The sequence below is a fragment of the Carica papaya genome, chromosome 8, assembly GCF_054855325.1.
Source record: "Carica papaya isolate Zhongbai chromosome 8, ASM5485532v1, whole genome shotgun sequence".
NCBI classification, from domain to species: domain Eukaryota; kingdom Viridiplantae; phylum Streptophyta; class Magnoliopsida; order Brassicales; family Caricaceae; genus Carica; species Carica papaya.
Window position 1 is genome coordinate 31,415,532 of NC_142316.1, and position 20,163 is coordinate 31,435,694.

General features: G+C 35.3%; 1 protein-coding gene and 1 long non-coding RNA gene across 2 annotated transcripts; one reads left to right on the forward strand and one right to left on the reverse strand.

Moving 5' to 3' along the window:
• Positions 1 to 619: 619 nt before the first annotated feature.
• LOC110822655 (uncharacterized) lies at positions 620 to 19,834 on the reverse strand. Its single transcript, XR_015813942.1, has 10 exons — positions 19,514 to 19,834; positions 18,955 to 19,410; positions 17,892 to 18,031; positions 9,988 to 10,353; positions 8,341 to 8,619; positions 7,932 to 8,030; positions 7,617 to 7,829; positions 6,783 to 7,452; positions 4,606 to 6,683; positions 620 to 3,927 (listed from the first exon to the last, which is right to left on the reverse strand). It is a non-coding gene; the product is annotated as an uncharacterized LOC110822655 (long non-coding RNA).
• Positions 4,692 to 8,857, forward strand: LOC110822654 (calmodulin binding protein PICBP-like). Its single transcript, XM_022052826.2, has 2 exons — positions 4,692 to 5,000; positions 5,127 to 8,857. Exons 1-2 carry the CDS (start codon positions 4,692 to 4,694, stop codon positions 8,580 to 8,582), a joined length of 3,765 nt encoding a protein of 1,254 aa, XP_021908518.1. The 3' UTR covers positions 8,583 to 8,857.
• Positions 19,835 to 20,163: the final 329 nt, after the last annotated feature.

Sequence of the window (20,163 nt, forward strand, 5' to 3'; positions counted from 1 at the left end):
AATATATATAAGAAAAGTGAAGAACAAGAGACTAAAAAAAGTTATGAAAGACATTGTCAAGAAGAGCTTATTCCTTAGCAGAAAATGAAAACAACTCAGAGAATGAGATTTTCCTATCTAATTTTACTCTAGAAATGGGGGCATAAGCAGCTTACCCGAAAGAAAATATTTAGGTGGAAATGAAAAAGTAGAATAGATGTTGCTTTACTGCATCTACCCGCTACTCATTTTAGTGTTGATTGCTATTACTTCATATTTCTCTAAGTTTTTTATTCCACATCTAATCCAACCAGAAACCATCATAAATTTATTAGTATATTGCAGGTTGGGGAGTGACTTAATTACATGAGATTAATCTCACCCACTACGTTAAATTAATATGACTACTCTAATTCTAATTGCAAACTCCATGAAGATGATAAGCACTAAACAAATAAAAGCCTTACGTGAGATTTTGTGTCCTTGTATGCAAAAAAACTAATAAGGGCATCATCTGTTATTAACCGATTAACTGCATATCAGAAGCTATTCATATAGTAAGGAACATCAGGCATACACTTATTGCTAATAACAATAATCTTTGAGTTTGTGAATGTGACAAGTACTTAACCATCCATCATCACCATCAAAGACAGCTTATGAGAAATATAACATTGTATATTACAAACCCTATGAATAATAGTCACTGCATTCAATCATTCCTTTTAACATATCCTCCAAGGAAACGGATGCAATAAGCAACTCCCGACACTTTGATTCAGAATAAATAGACAATAGAAATTCACAATTTCAAAGACACTATTTCTCACCTCGTGTTCACTAAACCAATACAATACCTAGCCAAAAACTAAAATTATAAACCTAGGAAATGAAGTACTGAATGATCAATCCAGAACAACATTTCAAAAATAAACAAGAAAAAAGCATGCCCACCTGGCCATCTTCCAGCTGAGCCTTTAATCCACTGCAAGAACATTCATTTATCATTATACCTAAAATAAAGCAAGATTAAATTTGCTTTTTAAGGCAAAAACAAACATTAACTCACTTGAATTTTGATCCTTTGCGAGATCTGTATGTGTTCGTTCTTCCGACGATTTCATGTCTGACATATCTCTCACAGTTTATTTTGTTTTCTATATATTTCTAACTTAATCTCTAATTTCTTTTGGTCTATATAATCTCTAGTTTCTTCTTGTCTATCTAATCTCTATCTATATTCTTTTGCTTCTCATCCAGATTCCTCTCTAAACTATGAGTTCCTCAATCATTTTGGTTAAAAAAATATATATATTAAGGTAAGAGGAAAAGGATACAAAGAAAGAAGAAAAGTTACAGACAATAATAAACCAAACAAATAAATAAATAAAAATCATAAGGAATATAATAAACTAATGTCCGAAAATAATGATCTCTCAATTCTGATGGAGTTCATAACTAGGCAGGTAGAAAAATTTCATTCACTTTGAGGAGATTGTATCAAATAGCTATATAGACCAAGAAAAATTGCCTACTCTGTTCCAAGAATAGTCTCCTTTGACATTTTTTAGCATATAATAATACACTCATAACAAGCAAAGCTATCCTACCAAAAATAACCTACAGAGTGTTTGCTCTTAGCCTTATTAGTCACACAACAAAGAGACATAAGCCAGGTGGCAGTATCATACCAATCAAACTAACAGTCCCATGAACTCATTTCCTTTTGTTATAGTTTGTTCCCACCAATTATCAAAATAAGCAAAATTAAAGAGCACTCCGATCTATGAATTTTCTCAACAGTTTACCAAATTCATAACCAAAGAGAACAGCTTCTCAAGATCCATAACATTAGCCCCCTAGTCACTGAATCACAAGCAAAAGCCTATCAGGATGCCAATAAACATGACATAACCAACCAAGAGTCCATCTCACAAAACCTCTTGTGTGTTTTCATCAAATAGCCTACATAAACATTCATATAGTCACTGTGCAGTCTTAACAAAAAAAAAAGAAGTGATAAGACCAGAAGAGACGTCAATCATATGATCGTGGGTTGTAATTTTAACGTTACATAACACATATAATTACATGTAATTACATGATAGAGAACAAGATAACATTGACCTTACTTCTCAAGAAGAGAAATCCCAAGTGTGAGTCAAATAAAAAATAACAAAATTATTTTTTTAAAGATAAAAAAACTCTCTAATTATCTCACTATTTTTCATTCAAAAACCCAAAATAAAAATTCCCACTCCATATATAAAGATAAGGTGTTAACTATCTTTCCATCGGTTGAACAATACATATATCAAGGGCCAACATAAATTTAATAACTGAACTGGCTATTGTAGCTCACATCATCTGATGAAAACCCCATAGTTTCCGACATATATAGCAGCAGAAGTTTTAAGTTAAAGAAGAACGCTTAAGAGATGAATCGTATATTGGTAGATGAAGTAGGAGTATTGAACCAAAAGCAAGTCCTTTTAACACAACAAGGCAAACTATCAAACATCTGGTATACCATCGAAGTTGGATTCTTTAAATGCACGAACAAACCTATAAGTTGAGTCCACTACAATCTACAGGCTCCTTTTTCGAAAATCTGTAAACTCTATCACCCAATTCTGCTAACAAGTACACGCGTATAGGGATAAACCTAGGTAATTAACAGCCTATTTGGTTGGCAGAAAATATCTGAATATATTCTTATTGTAATGGCTATTACTGATGTAATATTCATTACCTCGTTTCGTTCATGGGATAATTATTCCATGAAATTGTAATTGCTCTAAAACTAAAGCAACATGTCCCCTTTCCTTTCTCCATACAATTGAGCAAATGAAGTGTTTGTGTATAAAGGGTTTTTTAGTCCTAACAAATTTCAACTATTAAAGAGGAACAATAAGAAACTTTTGAATTTCACAGATTATAAACTATAAACTAAACTAATTATAAAAAAAAAAAAAAAAAATCGTTACCCACCACAAAAATCAGTACATACCTTAACTGAAAGAAGGATAGGTGAAGCAAGTTAACACCGACGGAGACGATCGCAACAAGCAGAAGCAGAATCAGATGACACGAGGACGACTGCGGTGAAGAAAGAAGAAGCAGGTCGGGGTAAAGGAAAAACAAAATTTGAGTTTTAAGGGTAAAACGGAAATCAACAAATAATTATGAGGGTAGAAAAATATTCAACCATTAAAAATCACTAAACGGTGGTTTGGAAAATCTGAACAAAAACAAAAAACATAGTTTATCACCAAATACCATCAAAACAGGATAAAATTAACATACCGCGTATTAATTATTCATCGTCCAAACAAACTGTTTCAAAAGGGTTAAAAAGGACACAAGGCCCAGATTCCAATTGACACGGGCTCTAACCCAAAACTCTTAATTGGAGCCCAGGAGTTATTTGTAGGTCTCCTGACTGGCCTTTCTTGTTTCGCTACCATAAAAAACAGCCCCCTGACTTCACAGAAATTTATAATTCTTTTTTTTTTTTTTCCATTTTCTCTTAATTCAAAGACAAATAATGTCAAGAAAAGGAGCCTCTGAAATTATTGAGTAAAAGAGTTAATGCTTTGCTGGACGCTTTTGTGGGCTATGCATATGATATCTGATAATTATTACTTGCATGTTTTCACGTAATTTAATTAATTAAATATAGTAAAAATATTTATTATTTGTTGACTGTTTTTTATTCAATAAAAATAAAAAGAGAACGAAAAGTAAGAATGATTTTTTCGGTGGTTAGATCTATTCTAGAATGATATAGAACAAAGAAAGGACTCGAATCAAGACCGTCCGATCGCCGATGATTGCGCTTGGGAATCAAGCGGGTCCCACTCTACCATGTTAAAACTGAACAAAGCAACGCGGTTTTGCGTCTGTTCCTGTTCCAGTCGGTGCTGACACCTCCTTTAACCTTAAAATCTAAAAAAATTCAGGATAATTGCAGTGATTTTAGAGGAAAATAGGGTTCAAATGTTAATAAAGATAAAAATGTGTTCACATTTGCAAAATATATAATTAGTCAAAGCAAATGTACACAGAGTGGAGACAACCTGGAAAATTATGCAGTAAGATAAATAATATTTATGGGGAACATTCTTCCAAATCACATAACGTAACTTCCGACGTAAAAGATTATTATTACATAGATAAAAATCTTCTATACATTTATTTTTATTTCCTTTTTCAGAAGAAAAGAAATAATTGATTACACAATTTTATAATTATGAAGCTTCCTGTCATCCAAAGCTTACCTACAGGTCGAGTCAAGAAGGATCAATTATTATTTTATTCCCAAAAAAAGGAAAAGAACAAGTCAATTGCTTTTAGCAGTCATTTAAGTTCCCAAATGTGATGAGTTATGTAGCCCATAACAATGTCCATATGAAGTTGACACTAGAAAATCAACCGGTGAAGACAAACACAAACTTTGAAATGTCACTTTTTTTCTTAGATATCCCCAATAGTTTTTTTTTGTTTTCATAAAGCTCATTCATAGATTACCAAGAAGAGTTTTCTGATAATCCTCCAAAACCCAGTTTTTTATTTCTCAAACTGAGAAGAAACAAGGCTCCAAAAGAAGAAGAGAGAAAAGCTCACCTCAATGATATAACCATCTTCAAAGCTCTCTTGTTTCTTTCAATCCAGAGGAACCCATATCTTCAGTTGTGTAGAGATTGAAAAAAATGATGTCAAACGAGGTTGCCCAAGAAGCAGATTCAAGAAACTGTGAGAAATCTAAGGAGCTGATGGTGGAGATTGAGTCGATTGCTGAAAACTCTGATGGTGGCAGAAACAGACGAGCAACAGAACCAATGAAGAAAACTAAGAAGTTGAGATCAATCAAAAGCTTAAAATCAAGCAAAAAATGGGGCAATTCTCCAGTTTGTCGCCCTCGTGGTGGTTTACCTAGATATGCAGCCGCAAGTTCGGACGAGTTAACTCCAGTGGAGATATCAGATTCATCGTCCAATTTTATTTACCAGAATCACCAGGTAAGTCCAATAATTCTGCAATTACTCTTGGGTTAGGAGTAGTAATTCAAGGTAAAAGTTTTGTCAAAGCATGGAAAAGAAGGTGAAAGTAGAATTGCTTAACACCAATATGTTTCTTTTGATTAGGTAGCAGCACTCAGAATTTTGACAAGACGACCTAGTCTAAAGCTTACAAAAACTATAACAAGAATGCCTAGCAAGAAACTCAAGAGACCTGTCGTGAGGAAATTGCGAGGAGGAGTTGACCCGAAGAAGAGATTGAAGAAGGCAAGATCAGTAAAGCTCGCAAATTTTGCAAGCTCAAGAACATATAGGAGCAAAGATGATGGTTCTGGATGCGATCAGGATTCAAGAACATATAGTGATGCAGAAATTTCGGCGCACTATTCTGAGGTGGCAATCTCTTGTAGTTCAAGAAAGATTCAGTTTCAGGAAATTTCCCATTTTCCTGAGTTCAGTATTAATGGTGATCAAGATTGGAAAAATACAAGGATTGCAAAACCAAAGATCCTTCTTGCTAGAAACAAGTCTTTAAGGGGTCTTAAAAAAAGCCCGAGTTTGAGATCTTCAAGGACCATAACTAGAATGGCTAATTTGAAATCGAAGGTTCATCCCAGTCAACACTCAAACGTTCACCAAGCTACATGTTCTTCAGCTCTTAAAGACTCCAGGTTGCATGATCGCAGTAAGCTTCAACTAGCAAGAAACGAATCCGAAGGAGTTTCAGCCAAAAAGGTTTGTCCATATACTTACTGTTCTCTTCATGGCCATCGGCATGCCACTGTACCTCCACTGAAGCGCTTTGTATCAATGCGAAGGCATGTATTGAAGACTCAGAAAAGCATAAAACCTGAAAATCGAGTTCCACTTAAGTCAAGGCGTCCTGCTAAAAAGAATAAAGGAGTTCAGACTTGCGAAAGTATAGATGCTGTATATCAAGAAACTCCCATTGACAGTGTATCTTCCTCAGGTGGACCACCCAGTGAGAGAGTATCAACCCGCAGTCCAGCTGCTGCTGATGTCAGTGAGCCGATGGAGCAACCATCTTTTTCCAGAGAAGAAAAGAAAGACGATTCTAAGGCAGAGAGTGTGCTTGTTATCTCTGAAAACTCTTTGTCGACATTTACCAATAATCTACCCTCCAGAGCCAAAATGGAAAAGCAGAAAAGTAATGCATTTTGGCATCTGATTTATCAGCATATGGTAACAGGTCTCACTGCAGAAGGAGAAACACTGCAGGTAGATGAGGAAAACCATGTGAAGGATATGCACGAAATGCATAGAGGGAATAGTTCTGGCTCTTGTGAGGACTTCTCTGGATCTGATCATATTATTGGTATGGAAGATCAAGATGCAACTGGCAAGAAGATTGAATTCACTAAGAGTGATGCAGTTAAGCTCGTTCAACAGGCATTTGACAAGATTCTGTCAGAAATTCCAGATCAGTCATCTGATGATCAATCAATTGAAAGTGAGATGAATTCAGAACAGGAACTTGAATTGAGGAATTGTGGCGAAGGTGGACTGAGCAGTTCAACTTCCTTCAGCTCTCTTATGGACAGTGAAGCACAAGGCAGCGATGAAATGGAGCATGAAGTTAAAAATGCTATTATCTCTGAAGAAAAATCAAAATCAAATGGCCGAAGCAAATCTAACCAACAAACACCCAAGAGCTGGAGCAACCTGAAAAAGTTGATTATTCTCAAGAGATTTGTCAAGGCCTTAGAAAAAATGAAAAACATTAATCCAAGAAAACCACGCAATCTATCCGTGGAGCCTCACCCAGAAGCAGGAAAGATTCATCTCAGGCATCAGACCCAGGGAGAAAGGAAAAATTGTGAAGACTGGATGCTTGATTATGCACTTCGAAAGGTTATCACAACACTGGCTCCATCCCAGAAAAGAAAAGTAGCTCTCCTCGTTCAGGCTTTTGAAACTGTCATGCCACTTCCTGAAGTAGGATATTCTCCAAGGCCTGAGACAGAAGCATCCTCTCATGGAACTCCTTTTCAAGCTTGTATTCATTCTCCTGTTCAAACAGGTGTTGGAATAGGAGCAGATAAAACTTTGAGGATCTTTCATGAAAAGATATTGCATCATGAGACTAGTTTGAAAGAGACCCTGAGTAAAGTTAGTAATTCCTGCACTACAAAGCAGCATATTCCAACTGCATGTCTAGAGATTAAAACTGAAAATTCTGAGTGTTGTTTAAATAAACAAGCACCATCCATTTCTGCTTCTGGGATCAATGACAGAGACTTGATAAGAGAGGAGGATGTTCCAGTTTCTTGTCATGTTGATGTGAAGAATAATTCTATGCTCACAGATGATGAGGATGAACCCGTCAATTTCCATTCATCAGTTCCTGAGGAGTTCATGCTGAAGGATGAATCCTCTGCAAGAGGTAGATCTGCTGAGGAAATCCCAACGAAGGAAAAACTTAGTGAAGTTCCTGGAGAAGAAAGTTTAGTTTTTGGATTAGAAGCCAATAAAAATGCTTCTGAATTTAATCCAAACAGGTCTAAGTCAGTTGTTAGTTTAATTGGTACAATTGGTGAAGAACACAATAAACACAGAACACTGAAAGCACCAAATGAAGAAGGAGATAGGCCTTACTGTGGATTCCCCCCAGAGTCTCTTCCACTTGAAGAATGCGAATCCCATCATACCACTGATGCAGGACATGACACCAAATTGGAAAAACAAAGGTATAAAAGGCTCTGGTACTTGATACATAAGCACCTGTCGTCAGGTAATTATACAGAAGATGGAATCCAAACAACACCTGAAGAAGCAAGAAAGGAAGAACAGAATGATGATAACAAATCCCTGCAAAGGAGAAATTTTGATGGCCAGTCAGTTGTTTTTGAGAAAGATTGGGATATTAATATGGATACTTGTAAAGCGAATGGTCAAAAGATGGAACTCCACCACATTGAAGCCATAAAGCTGGTAGAAAAGGCCATTGATGAAATTCCTCTTCCAGACATCCAAGATGATTGTCCTGATGATCACTCAATCAATGGTGACCTACATTCAGATCAGAGGGTACATGAGAGGACATATGCTGAAGGACAGAGATTCTTAACCTCAACGTCAGCAGATACTTCTAAAGATAGCTTAGGAGAATCAAACCCCAATTATATGCAGAATAATGCAAAGGATTTGAAGGAAAGATCTCATGAATCTTACAACATCATCAATTGCATAGACAGAAAAACAGAGCCGAAGGCTGAAGATCAATCAAAGCTACAACCTCAAAAAAATTGGAGCAATCTGAAAAAAGCTATCATGCTTAGGAGATTTGTCAAGGCACTAGAGAAAGTAAGAAAATTCAAACCTGTGGATCCGCAACCGCTGAAATCATTCAATCCTGCGGAGCCACGATTTTTGCCACTGAATTCAGATCCGGAAGCAGAAAAGGTTCATCTAAAGCATCAAAGCATGGAAGACAGGAAACTTGCAGAGGAATGGATGCTTGATTATGCACTTCAACAAGTTGTTTCGAGATTAAATCCAGCTCGGAAAAGAAAAGTAGCTCTACTTGTAGAAGCTTTTGAAACAGTCATGCCAACAGCATAATAGAACCAGGGTTCTGTCCTTCGGATTCATGCAAAACCTGTTCAAGTCAAAAGTCAATTACTCTGTGTTTGTGTGTGCATATTTCCTTGAGATTATGAAGAACTTCTTTTGCTACTGTAGTAGATTGGGAGCAAGTCATAGTTAAATTAAAATACTAAAGAACTTAAATATATTTTTTGTAATTTTATTAGCATATTGCACTTTTGCAGCTGTGCTCTGTAGCAGAACAACCGGAATCTTTTTCAATCTAGAATAAACTTTTTATTTCTCATAAATCTATTGCATGAATGAAACTTCAAATCAACATCATGATCCATATCATCAAATACCAGTCTACATTAGAACCCCTTTGTTCCAGATGGTTCCAGAGTCTACATTTAATCCTAAAAGACAATGTGATAGTGCAAAACGTCCTTTTTCTCCTCATTCAGTATATTTGAATATATATGCTACACAGGTCCTGACGTACTCTTAAAAAATAGAAAAATCGCAGTGCAATGTGATGATGGCATCCAGCATCATCGAACTCAATCTAGAGCTCCCTAATCTCTTTTGGCAATACCCCATACCCAATGTAACCTTTGCATTGTGGGCAAGACAGTTATTAATCATGCTAAATTATCTCACAAGATCAACTAAAGTTCAGTACATGTGAATATGTGATGGGATTGCAATATTTAATTACCTTGTAAAACAGGGTCAATACAAGAATGATAAATTCAGTACCAGATGAAGAATAAGAGAATCAACTTTTTATTCTTGAAGAAAAAATGGTTACTGACATCCCAGCTCAACAACTCCTAACAAACTAATTATACGTAACTATACAGATTGAAATAACAACTATTAACTAGCTAAGCCACATCAGCATAAATAATCTTCATCCTCCCCTTAAGTTGGAGCTTGATGAAGATCAATCAAGCCCAACTTAGAAATAAATGCTGAAATAATGGTGCTGGCAATAACTAAATAAAGATGTCTGCAACCTGCTGCTTGGAAGAAACATGACTGAAAGCAACAAAACCTGCTTTAAACTGATCCCGAACCAAATGACAACCTATCTCAATATGCTTTATTCATTCGTAAAAATCATGATTAGTGGTAATATGCAATGCAGCTTAATTGTCACACCAAAGAGGAATGGGCAAAGGAATGGAAATGTGAAAATCACGCAGCAAGGAGTCAATCCATTTAAGTTCACATACTGTTAATATCAAACTCCTATATTCTGCTTCAACAAAAGATCTAGAAACAATAGATTGTTTCTTGGTCTTCCAGGAAATTAATGAAGCTCCAAAAAATATTGAATAACCAGTCAAAGAACGTCTGGTGTCTACACAAGATGTCCAGTCTGCATCACAAAAAGCTTCAAGAGATGTCTTACTGTTTGATGGATAGAACAGACCTTTTGAAGGACAACTCTTCAAGTATTTAAGCACATGAATAGCAGTTTCCCAGTGTTGTTGGCATGAGACAAACTGACTCAAATGTTGAACACTGTAGACAAGATCAGGCCTAGTGAAGCCTAATTATAAAAGTCTGTCTCCTAATCTTCTATACCTGTCTGGATCAGGTACTTCACCAGCATCTTCATGTGATAATTTGAGAGCCTTAGGAAATGGAGTAACAACTGCTTTTGCACCTAACAGACCTACATCGGTTAAGAGATCAAAAGCATATTTTCTTTGATTAACGTAGATGCCTTCAGTTGAACGAGCAATCTCCAACCCCAACAAATATCGTGCATAGCCCATATCTTTGATAGTAAACTCTGATGTTCCAGCAAGAACAACATCATCAACATATACCAAAAAAGCAAGAAAATCAATGGCTGAAGACTTAATGAATAAACATGCATCATTAGCTGACTAAGTAAAACCATACTGTAACAATTGGACTGTGAGCTCATAATTCCATTGACGTGAAGCTTGCCTCAAACCATATAATGAACGTCTAAGTCTACAAACTTTACCAAGACCAGCCTTAGAATAGCCACTAGATGGCACCATGTATAACTCTTCATCGATGTAAACATGCAAAAATGCATTGTTAATATCTAATTGATGTAAAGACCATGAATGAGAAGCTGCAAGTGCAAGAAATAAATGAACAGTTACCATCTTAGCTATGGTGAAAAACTTTCAGTGTAATTAACTCCTTCAAGCTGATTGTAGCCTTTGGCTACCAATCTAGCTTTATAACTGTCAATTGTACCATCTTGTTTCAACTTTATTTTGTAAAGCTATTTGCATCCTATGGGTTTCTTTCCTGCAGGTAAGTCAACAACATCCCAGATATGATTCTTTTCAAGTGCCTCCAATTCCTGTTTCATAGCAATTATCTATTCCACACCGGTTTTCACTTGATCATAAGAATTCGGCTCCTTAATAGTAGTAATATTGGCCAAAAAATCTATGTATGTGGATGCAAAACATGTGTTTGTATGATAAGAAAATGTATTAGGTGTATATGGAGAATTGGAGGCAAAATGATTTACAGGATCAGAATTAGATTGCTTCTTGGCATGAGTCAAATTTTGTTCATTCACCACATTTGAGACATAATCATTCATCTAGGTTGGTTGTGTACGATTTCTGGTGCTTCTTCTAAAAAAGGTTCAAGTTCACTTTGTGGTGTCAAGGAAGAATATGAATTAGTATCATTAAAAGAAGCAGTCGGAGTATGCATATGCTCATTAAGAGTGTCTGTATATGATCATCAATGACACAAGGAATGTTTGGTAATGGAGTATCAACAAGATCAAAAGGATAAGTACAGAAAAGAAATTCATATTCATGAAAAATTACATCTCTGGAAATAAGAACTTGTTTCCTATCCACGTCATAGACCTTAAATGCCTTCTGTCCACGAGCATAGCCAATGAATATACATGTAAAGACTGTTTTTGCAAATTTATCTTTTCTTGGACGAGTGTTAGTAACATAACACAAACAACCAAAACATTTTAGATGTGTGTAATCTGAAAGTTTTTGAAAAAGCATTTCAAATGGTGTTTTCCACATTAAAACTGAACTTGACAGTCTATTTATGATACATGTATCCGGAAGAATAGCATCACCCCAAAACTTAATTGGTAAAGCTGATTGAAACATCAATGATCTTGCAACTTGTAATAAATGTTTGTGTTTTCTCTCTACAACACCGTTCTATTGTGAAGTATAAACACATGATTTCTGACGCACAATTCCTGAATTTTGAAATAATATTTGACATTTATGACTCAAAAATTCAGCTCCATTATCTGTTCTTACTTATTGAACATTAGTTGAAAACTGTGTTTTGATCATGTAAAAAAAATTTTGTAAAATTCCAACTGTTTGAGTTTTATAATTCATAAAAAAGTCCAAGTAATTTTACAAAAATCATCAACAACTATTAAAACAAAATGTGCACCAGATATGGTAGCTGTTCTATAAGGACCCCAAATATCTACATGCAGAAGCTCAAAAATCCTTGTTGAAAAACTGGTACTAACAAGAAAAGGGGGTCTTTATTGTTTAAACATTGAACATATATCACAAGCTTTATTGCTCCTATGACTTTTATTAGAAAAGGCAAGTGATCCATGACAGCAATAGAGATATATCCTACTCTATGATACTATAAGAAGAAATTATTTGTAACAGAACTAGCACCAGAATGATCAACAGGAGTAGAAAAAAGAATTTTGGTAAATCTAGTCATAGAAAGTAAAAAAGATTCAATAGTCTCTAGATAGAAAGATTGTTTGTCCAAAATATAGAGTCTGGACATTATTCTTCCCACGGCCAATATTTCATCATTTTTCAGATATTGTAAAATATAATATTTTGGATAAAAAAATAAATTTTATCTAAGCTGTTTCAGATAACAGGTTAAATTTGAAGCTAAATATATGAAGGACATCAGTTAAGACAAGTTTTTCAATTAAAGGTACAGTTTCTGTATGGTGAACAACTTTAATGAAAGCATCCCGCAAACAAACTGGTGTAGGTTTGGTTACTGGAATAAGTGAGGTTATCAAATTTATATCCACACATATGACTAGATGCACCAGTGTCTACTATCCAGGTTTCTAATTCAAAATGTTCAATTGAATTCAATGCATGAAAAATAACATTACCTGCAAAATCTTTTAAATAAGCAAAGTTTACTATATCAGACTGCACAGCCTTTCATTTCATGAACTTTGCTACTTCCTCGTGGATCATTTCAGCAAATTTTACACTTCATTCTTCATTTACTGATCCTTTATTCAAATCCAATAGTGAATCAACTGCATTTACGTAGTTCTTACTTCCAGTTTGTGCTCTTTGCTCCTTCTTTTCTTTATACCAGTCAAGTTATCCATGCAGCTTAAAATAATTGTCCTTTTTGTGACTATCATGATTACAATGATCACAATGTTAGTCTGATCTTTTTTTGAATGAACCTCTACCTCATCTGCCTGATTGACCAGCATTTTCATCTCTTTTATAATTTTGTATTCTTGCAAGCATCGCATTCTGTTCCACATGTTCTGAATAATTGTTGTTAACTTCCCTTTCCTTTTCCACCCTTAATACCATCGAATAAGTCTTACTGATTGTAGGTAGAGGGTCCATAACTAATATTCGGTTTCTGATATTGTCATTGAGCCCCATTAAGAACTGAATCAATCTATTCGATGTAGTAATATCAACAACAGCCTTTGAAACACCACATATGCATTGTGGAATTGGCATCAACACATTTAATTCACCTCATAATTTTTTCAACTTCGTAAAGTACTGCACCATAGACATATTATCGTGACTTATAAAAGCAATTTCCCTTTGTAGTTGGTATAATAAAGGACCATTACATTCTCCAAATCTTTATTCCAACTCCAACCATAGTTCTCTAGTTGAACTAGTGTAAAGTATATCTTTTGAAATACAATTCAAAATCCATGAGATCACCATACAATCTACTCGAATCCATTTCTCATAATCTGTTGAATCAACCTCAGGCATGACATGTTTACTATTAATGAAACCTAGCTTATTTTTTGCACCTAAAGCAATCTTCATAACTCGTGTCCAAGAGAGGTAATTGTTACCTGTAAGTAGATTAGTAACCAAAATCATCCCTGGATTGTTTGAGTTTTGCAACACCAAAGGATTTTGATCCCTTTCTTCGTTACTTCTGTTCTCAGTAATCTTGCATTCTATTTTTCTCCATTATAAAAGCAAGTATCAAATACCAATAATTAATAAAAAAATTTAAAAAAAAATTTAATAGAGCCGGATCAACTGCTCTGATACCATGATAAATTCAGTACTAGATGAAGAAGAAGAGAATCAACATATTATTCTTGAAAACAGAGTTTGGACAAGTGTTCTTTATATACAAAAAAGAGAAGAAGAAAAAAACGGTTACTGACATTCAATCTCAGCAGCTCCTAACAATCTAACTATACGTAACTATACAAAATGAAAAAACAGCTATTAACTAGCTAAGCAACGTCAGCATGAATAATCTTCAAAGAGTGAGATGATTGAGCTTGAATTTTATCTTTTCCAATTGCCCGTTAGGAGTGAAATTTGGAATAGGCAATTCGTCGAGCAGTAACGTTGCATGTAGAGTAGTTTAATGTAGCAAGAAAATGTAAAAGTAGAACAAACCTTGTAAACACCATCTTGGTCTCTATATTTCCGTCAGCGTTTTTTCTTTCACTTTCCCGCAATCCAAACAAACACAAGTTTGGTTAGCATTTGTCATCCATAGATATTCGTTTTTTCTACAGTGTTGAACTGTGGTTGCAGCATAGTTTCTTCTTCGAAAAGAAACATTAAGCACCCATACAAAAGTCTGGATCGGGCCGGACCCGGTTCAATATAAGAGTTGGGCCGAATGAAACTTTATCTGGGCCTCGTACTTGTTATATCTTACTGTAGCATTTGATTTGTGTACTGCCTCAAAAATGGTTATGGAGTCACAACGACCTTTATATTTTTTCTTTAACCATATTTTAGAGATTACTTTGAAATTTAATTCAAATTTAACTTGTTTAAAAATTATATAATTCGAGCTCCATTCTTAAAAATACAAAGTAAAGAGGAAAAATTAGTTTTTGACATAAAAGAAAAAAGAACAACATTACAAATACAATATGCTTTCTATTTACCTAATCTTTATTATATTTATATATGTTATTCATTACATTATAATCTACAATATGAATAACATAGATATTTAAAAATTAGTCTTTGAAAACTAAATGGGAGAGAGAGCACCTTCTATAATTAGTGCTGGTTGTATTTCTCTACAATTGAGTAAATTGATGTACACCATTTATATATAGGAGAGAGGAAAAACCTAACTAATTAAAAATAAATTACTATTCTAAACTATTCTAGATTCTGCCAAAATGTTACAGCTGTGATAACAACCTGGCTACTTTAATTACTTGAATCTGGACCCTTCATTTTCTACTTTTGATAGTCACTGTCCATTCATTTCAACCCTTATCCTTTAACGTTGTTATAGCCACCCCTCAATATGAAACACACTTGCTGTCTCTCGTAACTCTTTTCAGTCATACTCGCATACTTGAATCTGTCATCTGTAAGTGTTTCATTTTGAAAAGAAGATGATGATGGGCTGCTATGCCTAGTGGCTTTGTGAGCAGATCTGCGAGTTGTTCTTTCGAGGTAACATAGTTTGTTTTGATAAAACCACTTAGAACTTGATTGCGAACTATGTGGCAATCTATGTCTAGATGTTTTGTTCGCTCATGAAACACTGGATTTGCAGCGATATGTTTTGCGGCTTTGTTGTCGCAGTTTAGTACGATGGGCAAGGAAGGCGTGATCATGAAGTCCTTGAGCAGATAAGTGATCCATTGTAGCTTGCACACTGTCGAATACATGCTTCTATATTTGGCTTCCGCAGATGATTTACTAACTGTTGTTTGTTTCTTTGTTTTCTAGGATATCATTGATGACCCAAGGAAGATGCAAAAACCCGTGAGAGACTTGCGAGTTGTTGAACATGAAATCCAGTCCGAGTCACAAAAAGCTTGGATTTTGAAGTTATTTTTGGCTGGAAAAAACAAACCTTGCTCGGGGTACTGTTTTAAGTATTTGACAAGGTGAAGTGCGGCGTCAAAGTGCGGCTTTCTGTGTTGTTGCATGAACTGACTTAAATGCTGGGTGGAGTAACATATGTCTGGTATGGTAAAATTGAGGTAGAGCAGCCGTCCAATCAAGTGTATGTATTTTTCCGGATTCGGTAAGATCTCACCCTCTTCTGTGTTTAATTTCAATCCAGTTGGTAAAGGAAAATGATTCCCTTTCGCCTCTTGCATGCTTGTATCCATTAAGATATCTTTAATATATTTTCTTCAACTGATGTAAATTTTCTCTTTCGATTTGGCAATTTCAACTTTGAGAAAATACCGCGCTTGTCCCAAATCTCTCACCGTGAATGCCTCATCCAACACCTTTTTTACTTTACTGATTCCTGTTTTATAATATTAGTCATTTCTTCATTCCAGCTTGTTGAGACTGGTGTTTTGCCCTTGATATCGCTGGAAATCTCATATGAAACAACATTCACTCTTTTTTTGCCATTTTTCCCTTAAGCTCTATGAACCATTCCGGGTAACCATGGAGTTTGAAACAAGTTTCCCTTGTGTGTCTTGTATTTTTGCAACAGGTGCATATCCTGTTGTCTTTGTCCTTTCCCCGATTCTGCGGTCTTGGACTATCTTTTGAATTAGCATAAAAAATAGCGGGCATCTCTTCAGTTACATTATTGATTTGCGCTTCTCTTTACTTTTCAACACTGAGTACCATTGAGTAGGCTTTGTTAACAGTAGCTAATGGTTCCATAATCAATATTTGGTTTCTCACATTATCATATGAGTCATTCAGACCCATCAAGAATTGAATCAAGTTGTTTGTGTTGTCAATCCCATTAGGCAGGGCTGCTACATTGCAATTACACGGAGGTGGTGGTCTCAAATAACTCAGTTCATCCCGAAACTTTTTAATTTTATAAAATAAGTCACAATAGAAAGATTTGACTAAGTGATTGAACTAATTTCTCGTTTTAATTGATACAGAAGGGGGCCATAAATCTATGCAATGACCTAACCTTACACGATGTTTTTTACATACCAAAATTTACATGTAACTTAATATCTGTCAGAAAATTAACTCAAGCCTCAAATACCTATGTTTCTTTCTATCTAAACCACTGTTTTGTGCAGGATTTGATGACTAACAGAAAATTAAAAAAAGGAACAATAAAGGAAGGTCTGTACACCCTGAGTAGAGATATAGAACCAGAAAAAGCATGCACCAGTCACACTCAAGCGAACACCCAGCAACTTTGGCACAAAAGACTCGGACATACCTCAATAAACAAGTTACTTCATATTCTCACCCTAAATCTTCCAAGCAAAATGGATTTACATGTTTGTGAAGTATGTTCTTTGGTAAAACAACAACGTTTACCTTTTCCTAAAAGTAATATTACTACTAATGATACGTTTAAATTAATATATGCTGACATTTGGAGTCCTTATCTAGTTCAATCTATTTCGGGAGCTTCTTATGTGTTAACTATGGTGGATGATCTTTCTAGAACGACTTAGACCTTTTTGTTGAATGAAAAGTTAAATGTGTCAAATGTTTTGAAACAATTTTGCAATTTTGTATCCAATCAGTTTCAAAAAATAATTAATGTTATTTGAACTGATAATGACACTGAATTTGTAAATAGCTCATGTAAAGAATTTTTTCAAGAGAAATGTATTGTGCATCACAAACTTGTACTTATACACCATAACAAAACAGTGTGGTAGAAAGGAAGCACAACCATCTTTTATAAGTCGCTAGAGCACTAAGAATCCAATTTGCCAAAAAGATTTTGGGAAGAATCCATACTTATGGCCATATATATAATAAATATTTTGTCAAGCTCAATTTTAAGATGAAAAACTCCTCATGAAATTTTATATAAAAAACAACCCGATTACTCCTTTTTAAAAACATTCGGTTGCTTATGTTTTGCTACAAATGTTTACCCTCAGAAAACAAAATTTGATGCATGAGCTATAAAATGCATTTTCTTGGGTTATGAAATGGGTGTAAAGGCATACAAATTATATGATGTTTTCAACAAAAAAATTTTTTCTGTCAATGGATGTTATATTTCATGAACATGTTTACCCATATTAAACACAATCGCCACTAACTGATCATCAAGACACACCATTACCAAATCCTAACATAACCATTTCAGACATGGACGAAAACAACAGTAGAGAGGTTGACTTACCTGAACCAGAATTTCATTTCAAGAACCCGAAATTAGGAGAAGCACCAAGGTGAGAAACAGACCTTCCTGGATGGAGGATTTTATTGCACACATAACCGAAACACCATTAACATACCTTCATTCTTTTATGTCCACCCCACCTGCATATAATCATGACTATGTCAATTTTGTTGCACATGTTTCGGTTATACAGGAACCAAAATCTTACAAGGTAGCTAAGGAGGACAGTAGGTGGGTTGATGCTATGCATTCTGAATTAAATACCTTAGAAAATAACAACACATGGGAACTAACTTTGCTGTCAAAAAAAGAAAAGCAATTGACTCAAAATGGGTGTACAAAATTAAGTATAACACATATGGAACTGTGGATAAATACAAGGCGAGACTTGTCGCCAAGGGTTACAACCAAGAATTTGGTGTCGACTACCATGACAATTTTTCGCCAGTAGCCAAAATGGTAACTGTTCGGCTACTCCTCGCCATAGCAGCCGCTAAAGATTGACCTATCCACCAATTGGATGTAAACAACGCCTATTTACATGGTTACATCGAAGAAGAGCTATATTTAAAACCTCCAGATGGCTACACTAAAGCAGGTAAATACTACGTTTGTTGTCTAACTAAGAGCCCGTATGGGCTAAAGCAGGCTGGACGTCAATGGAACAAAGAGCTCACTTTAAAGCTCAATTCTATTGGCTTTACTAAATCTGAAGCAGATCATTGCCTGTTTACAAAAGGGAGGGCAGAAAACTACATTGCGATAATTGTATACGTGGATGATCTACTAATTACTAGGCAAGACGAAACAGGAATTAGCAAAGTAAAAAAGGCGTTGGATGAGGCATTCATGGGGAGGGATTTGGGACAAGCGCGGTATTTTCTTGGAGTTGAAATAGCCAGATCAAAAGGGGGAATTCACATCAGTCAAAGAAAATACATTAAAGCTATCTTACTGGATACAGACATGTAAGAGGCAAAAGGGAATCATTTTCCTTTACCAACTGGATTGAAACTAAACACAGAATAGGGTGAGATCTTACCGAATTCAGAAAAATACATACGTTTGATTGGATGGCTGCTCTACCTCAATTTTACCAGACCAGACATATGTTACTCCACCCAGCATTTAAGTCAGTTCATGCAATAACCCAGAAAGTCGCACTTTGACGCCGCACTTCACCTCATCAAATACTTAAAACAGTACCCCGAGCAAGGTTTGTTTTTTCCAGCCGAAAATAACTTCAAAATCCAAGCTTTTTGTAACTCGGACTGGGCTTCATGTCCAATGACTCGCAAGTCTCTCATGGGTTTTTGCATCTTCCTTAGGTCATCAATGATATCCTGTAAAATAAAGAAACAAACAACAGTTAGTAAATCATCCGCGGAAGCCAAATATAGAAGCATGTCTTCGACAGTGTGCGAGCTACAATGGATCACTTATCTGCTTAAGGACTACATGATCACGCCTTCCTTGCCCATCGTACTAAACTGTGACAACAAAGCCGCATAACATATCGCTGCAAATCTGGTGTTTCATGAGCAAACAAAACATCTAGACATAGATTGTCACATAGTTCGCAATCAAGTCCTAAGTGGTTTTATCAAAACAAACTATGTTACCTCGAAAGAACAACTTGCAGATCTGCTCACAGGGCCACTAGGCACAGCAGCCCATCATCGTCTTCTTTTCAAGATGAAACACTTACAGATGACAAATTCAAGTATGCGAATATGACCGAAAAGAGTTACGAGAGACAGCAAGTGTGTTTCATCTTAAGGGGCGGCTGTAACAACGTTAAAAGATAAGGGTTGAAATGAATGGACGATGAAGATCAAAAGTAGAAAATAAAGGGTCCAGATTCAAGCAATTAAAGTAGTCAGGTTGTTATCACAGCTGTAATATTTTGGCATAATCTAAAATAGTCTAGAATAGTAATTTGCTTTTAATTAGTTAGGTTTTTCCTTGAAAACTAAATGGGAGAGAAAGCACCTTCTATAATTAGTGCCGGTTGTATTTCTCTACAATTGAGTAAATTGTATATAAATGGTGTACATCAATTTACTCAATTGTAGAGAAATACAACCAGCACTAATTACAGAAGGTGCTCTCTCTCCCTTTTAGTTTTCAAGAAAAAACCTAACTAATTAAAAGTAAATTACTATTCTAAATTATTCTAGATTCTGTCAAAATGTTACAGCTGTGATAACAACCTAACTATTTTAATTGCTTGAATCTAGACCTTTTATTTTTTACTTTTGATTTTCACCAT

What these genes read in the sequence shown, in the direction of transcription:
- LOC110822654 (XM_022052826.2), top strand. Translation starts at nt 4,692, where the DNA reads ATGATGTCAAACGAGGTTGCCCAAGAAGCAGATTCAAGAAACTGTGAG. An exon ending in TTATTTACCAGAATCACCAG is followed by an intron (nt 5,001 to 5,126) that starts GTAAGTCCAATA and finishes TCTTTTGATTAG; the next exon opens with GTAGCAGCACTCAGAATTTT.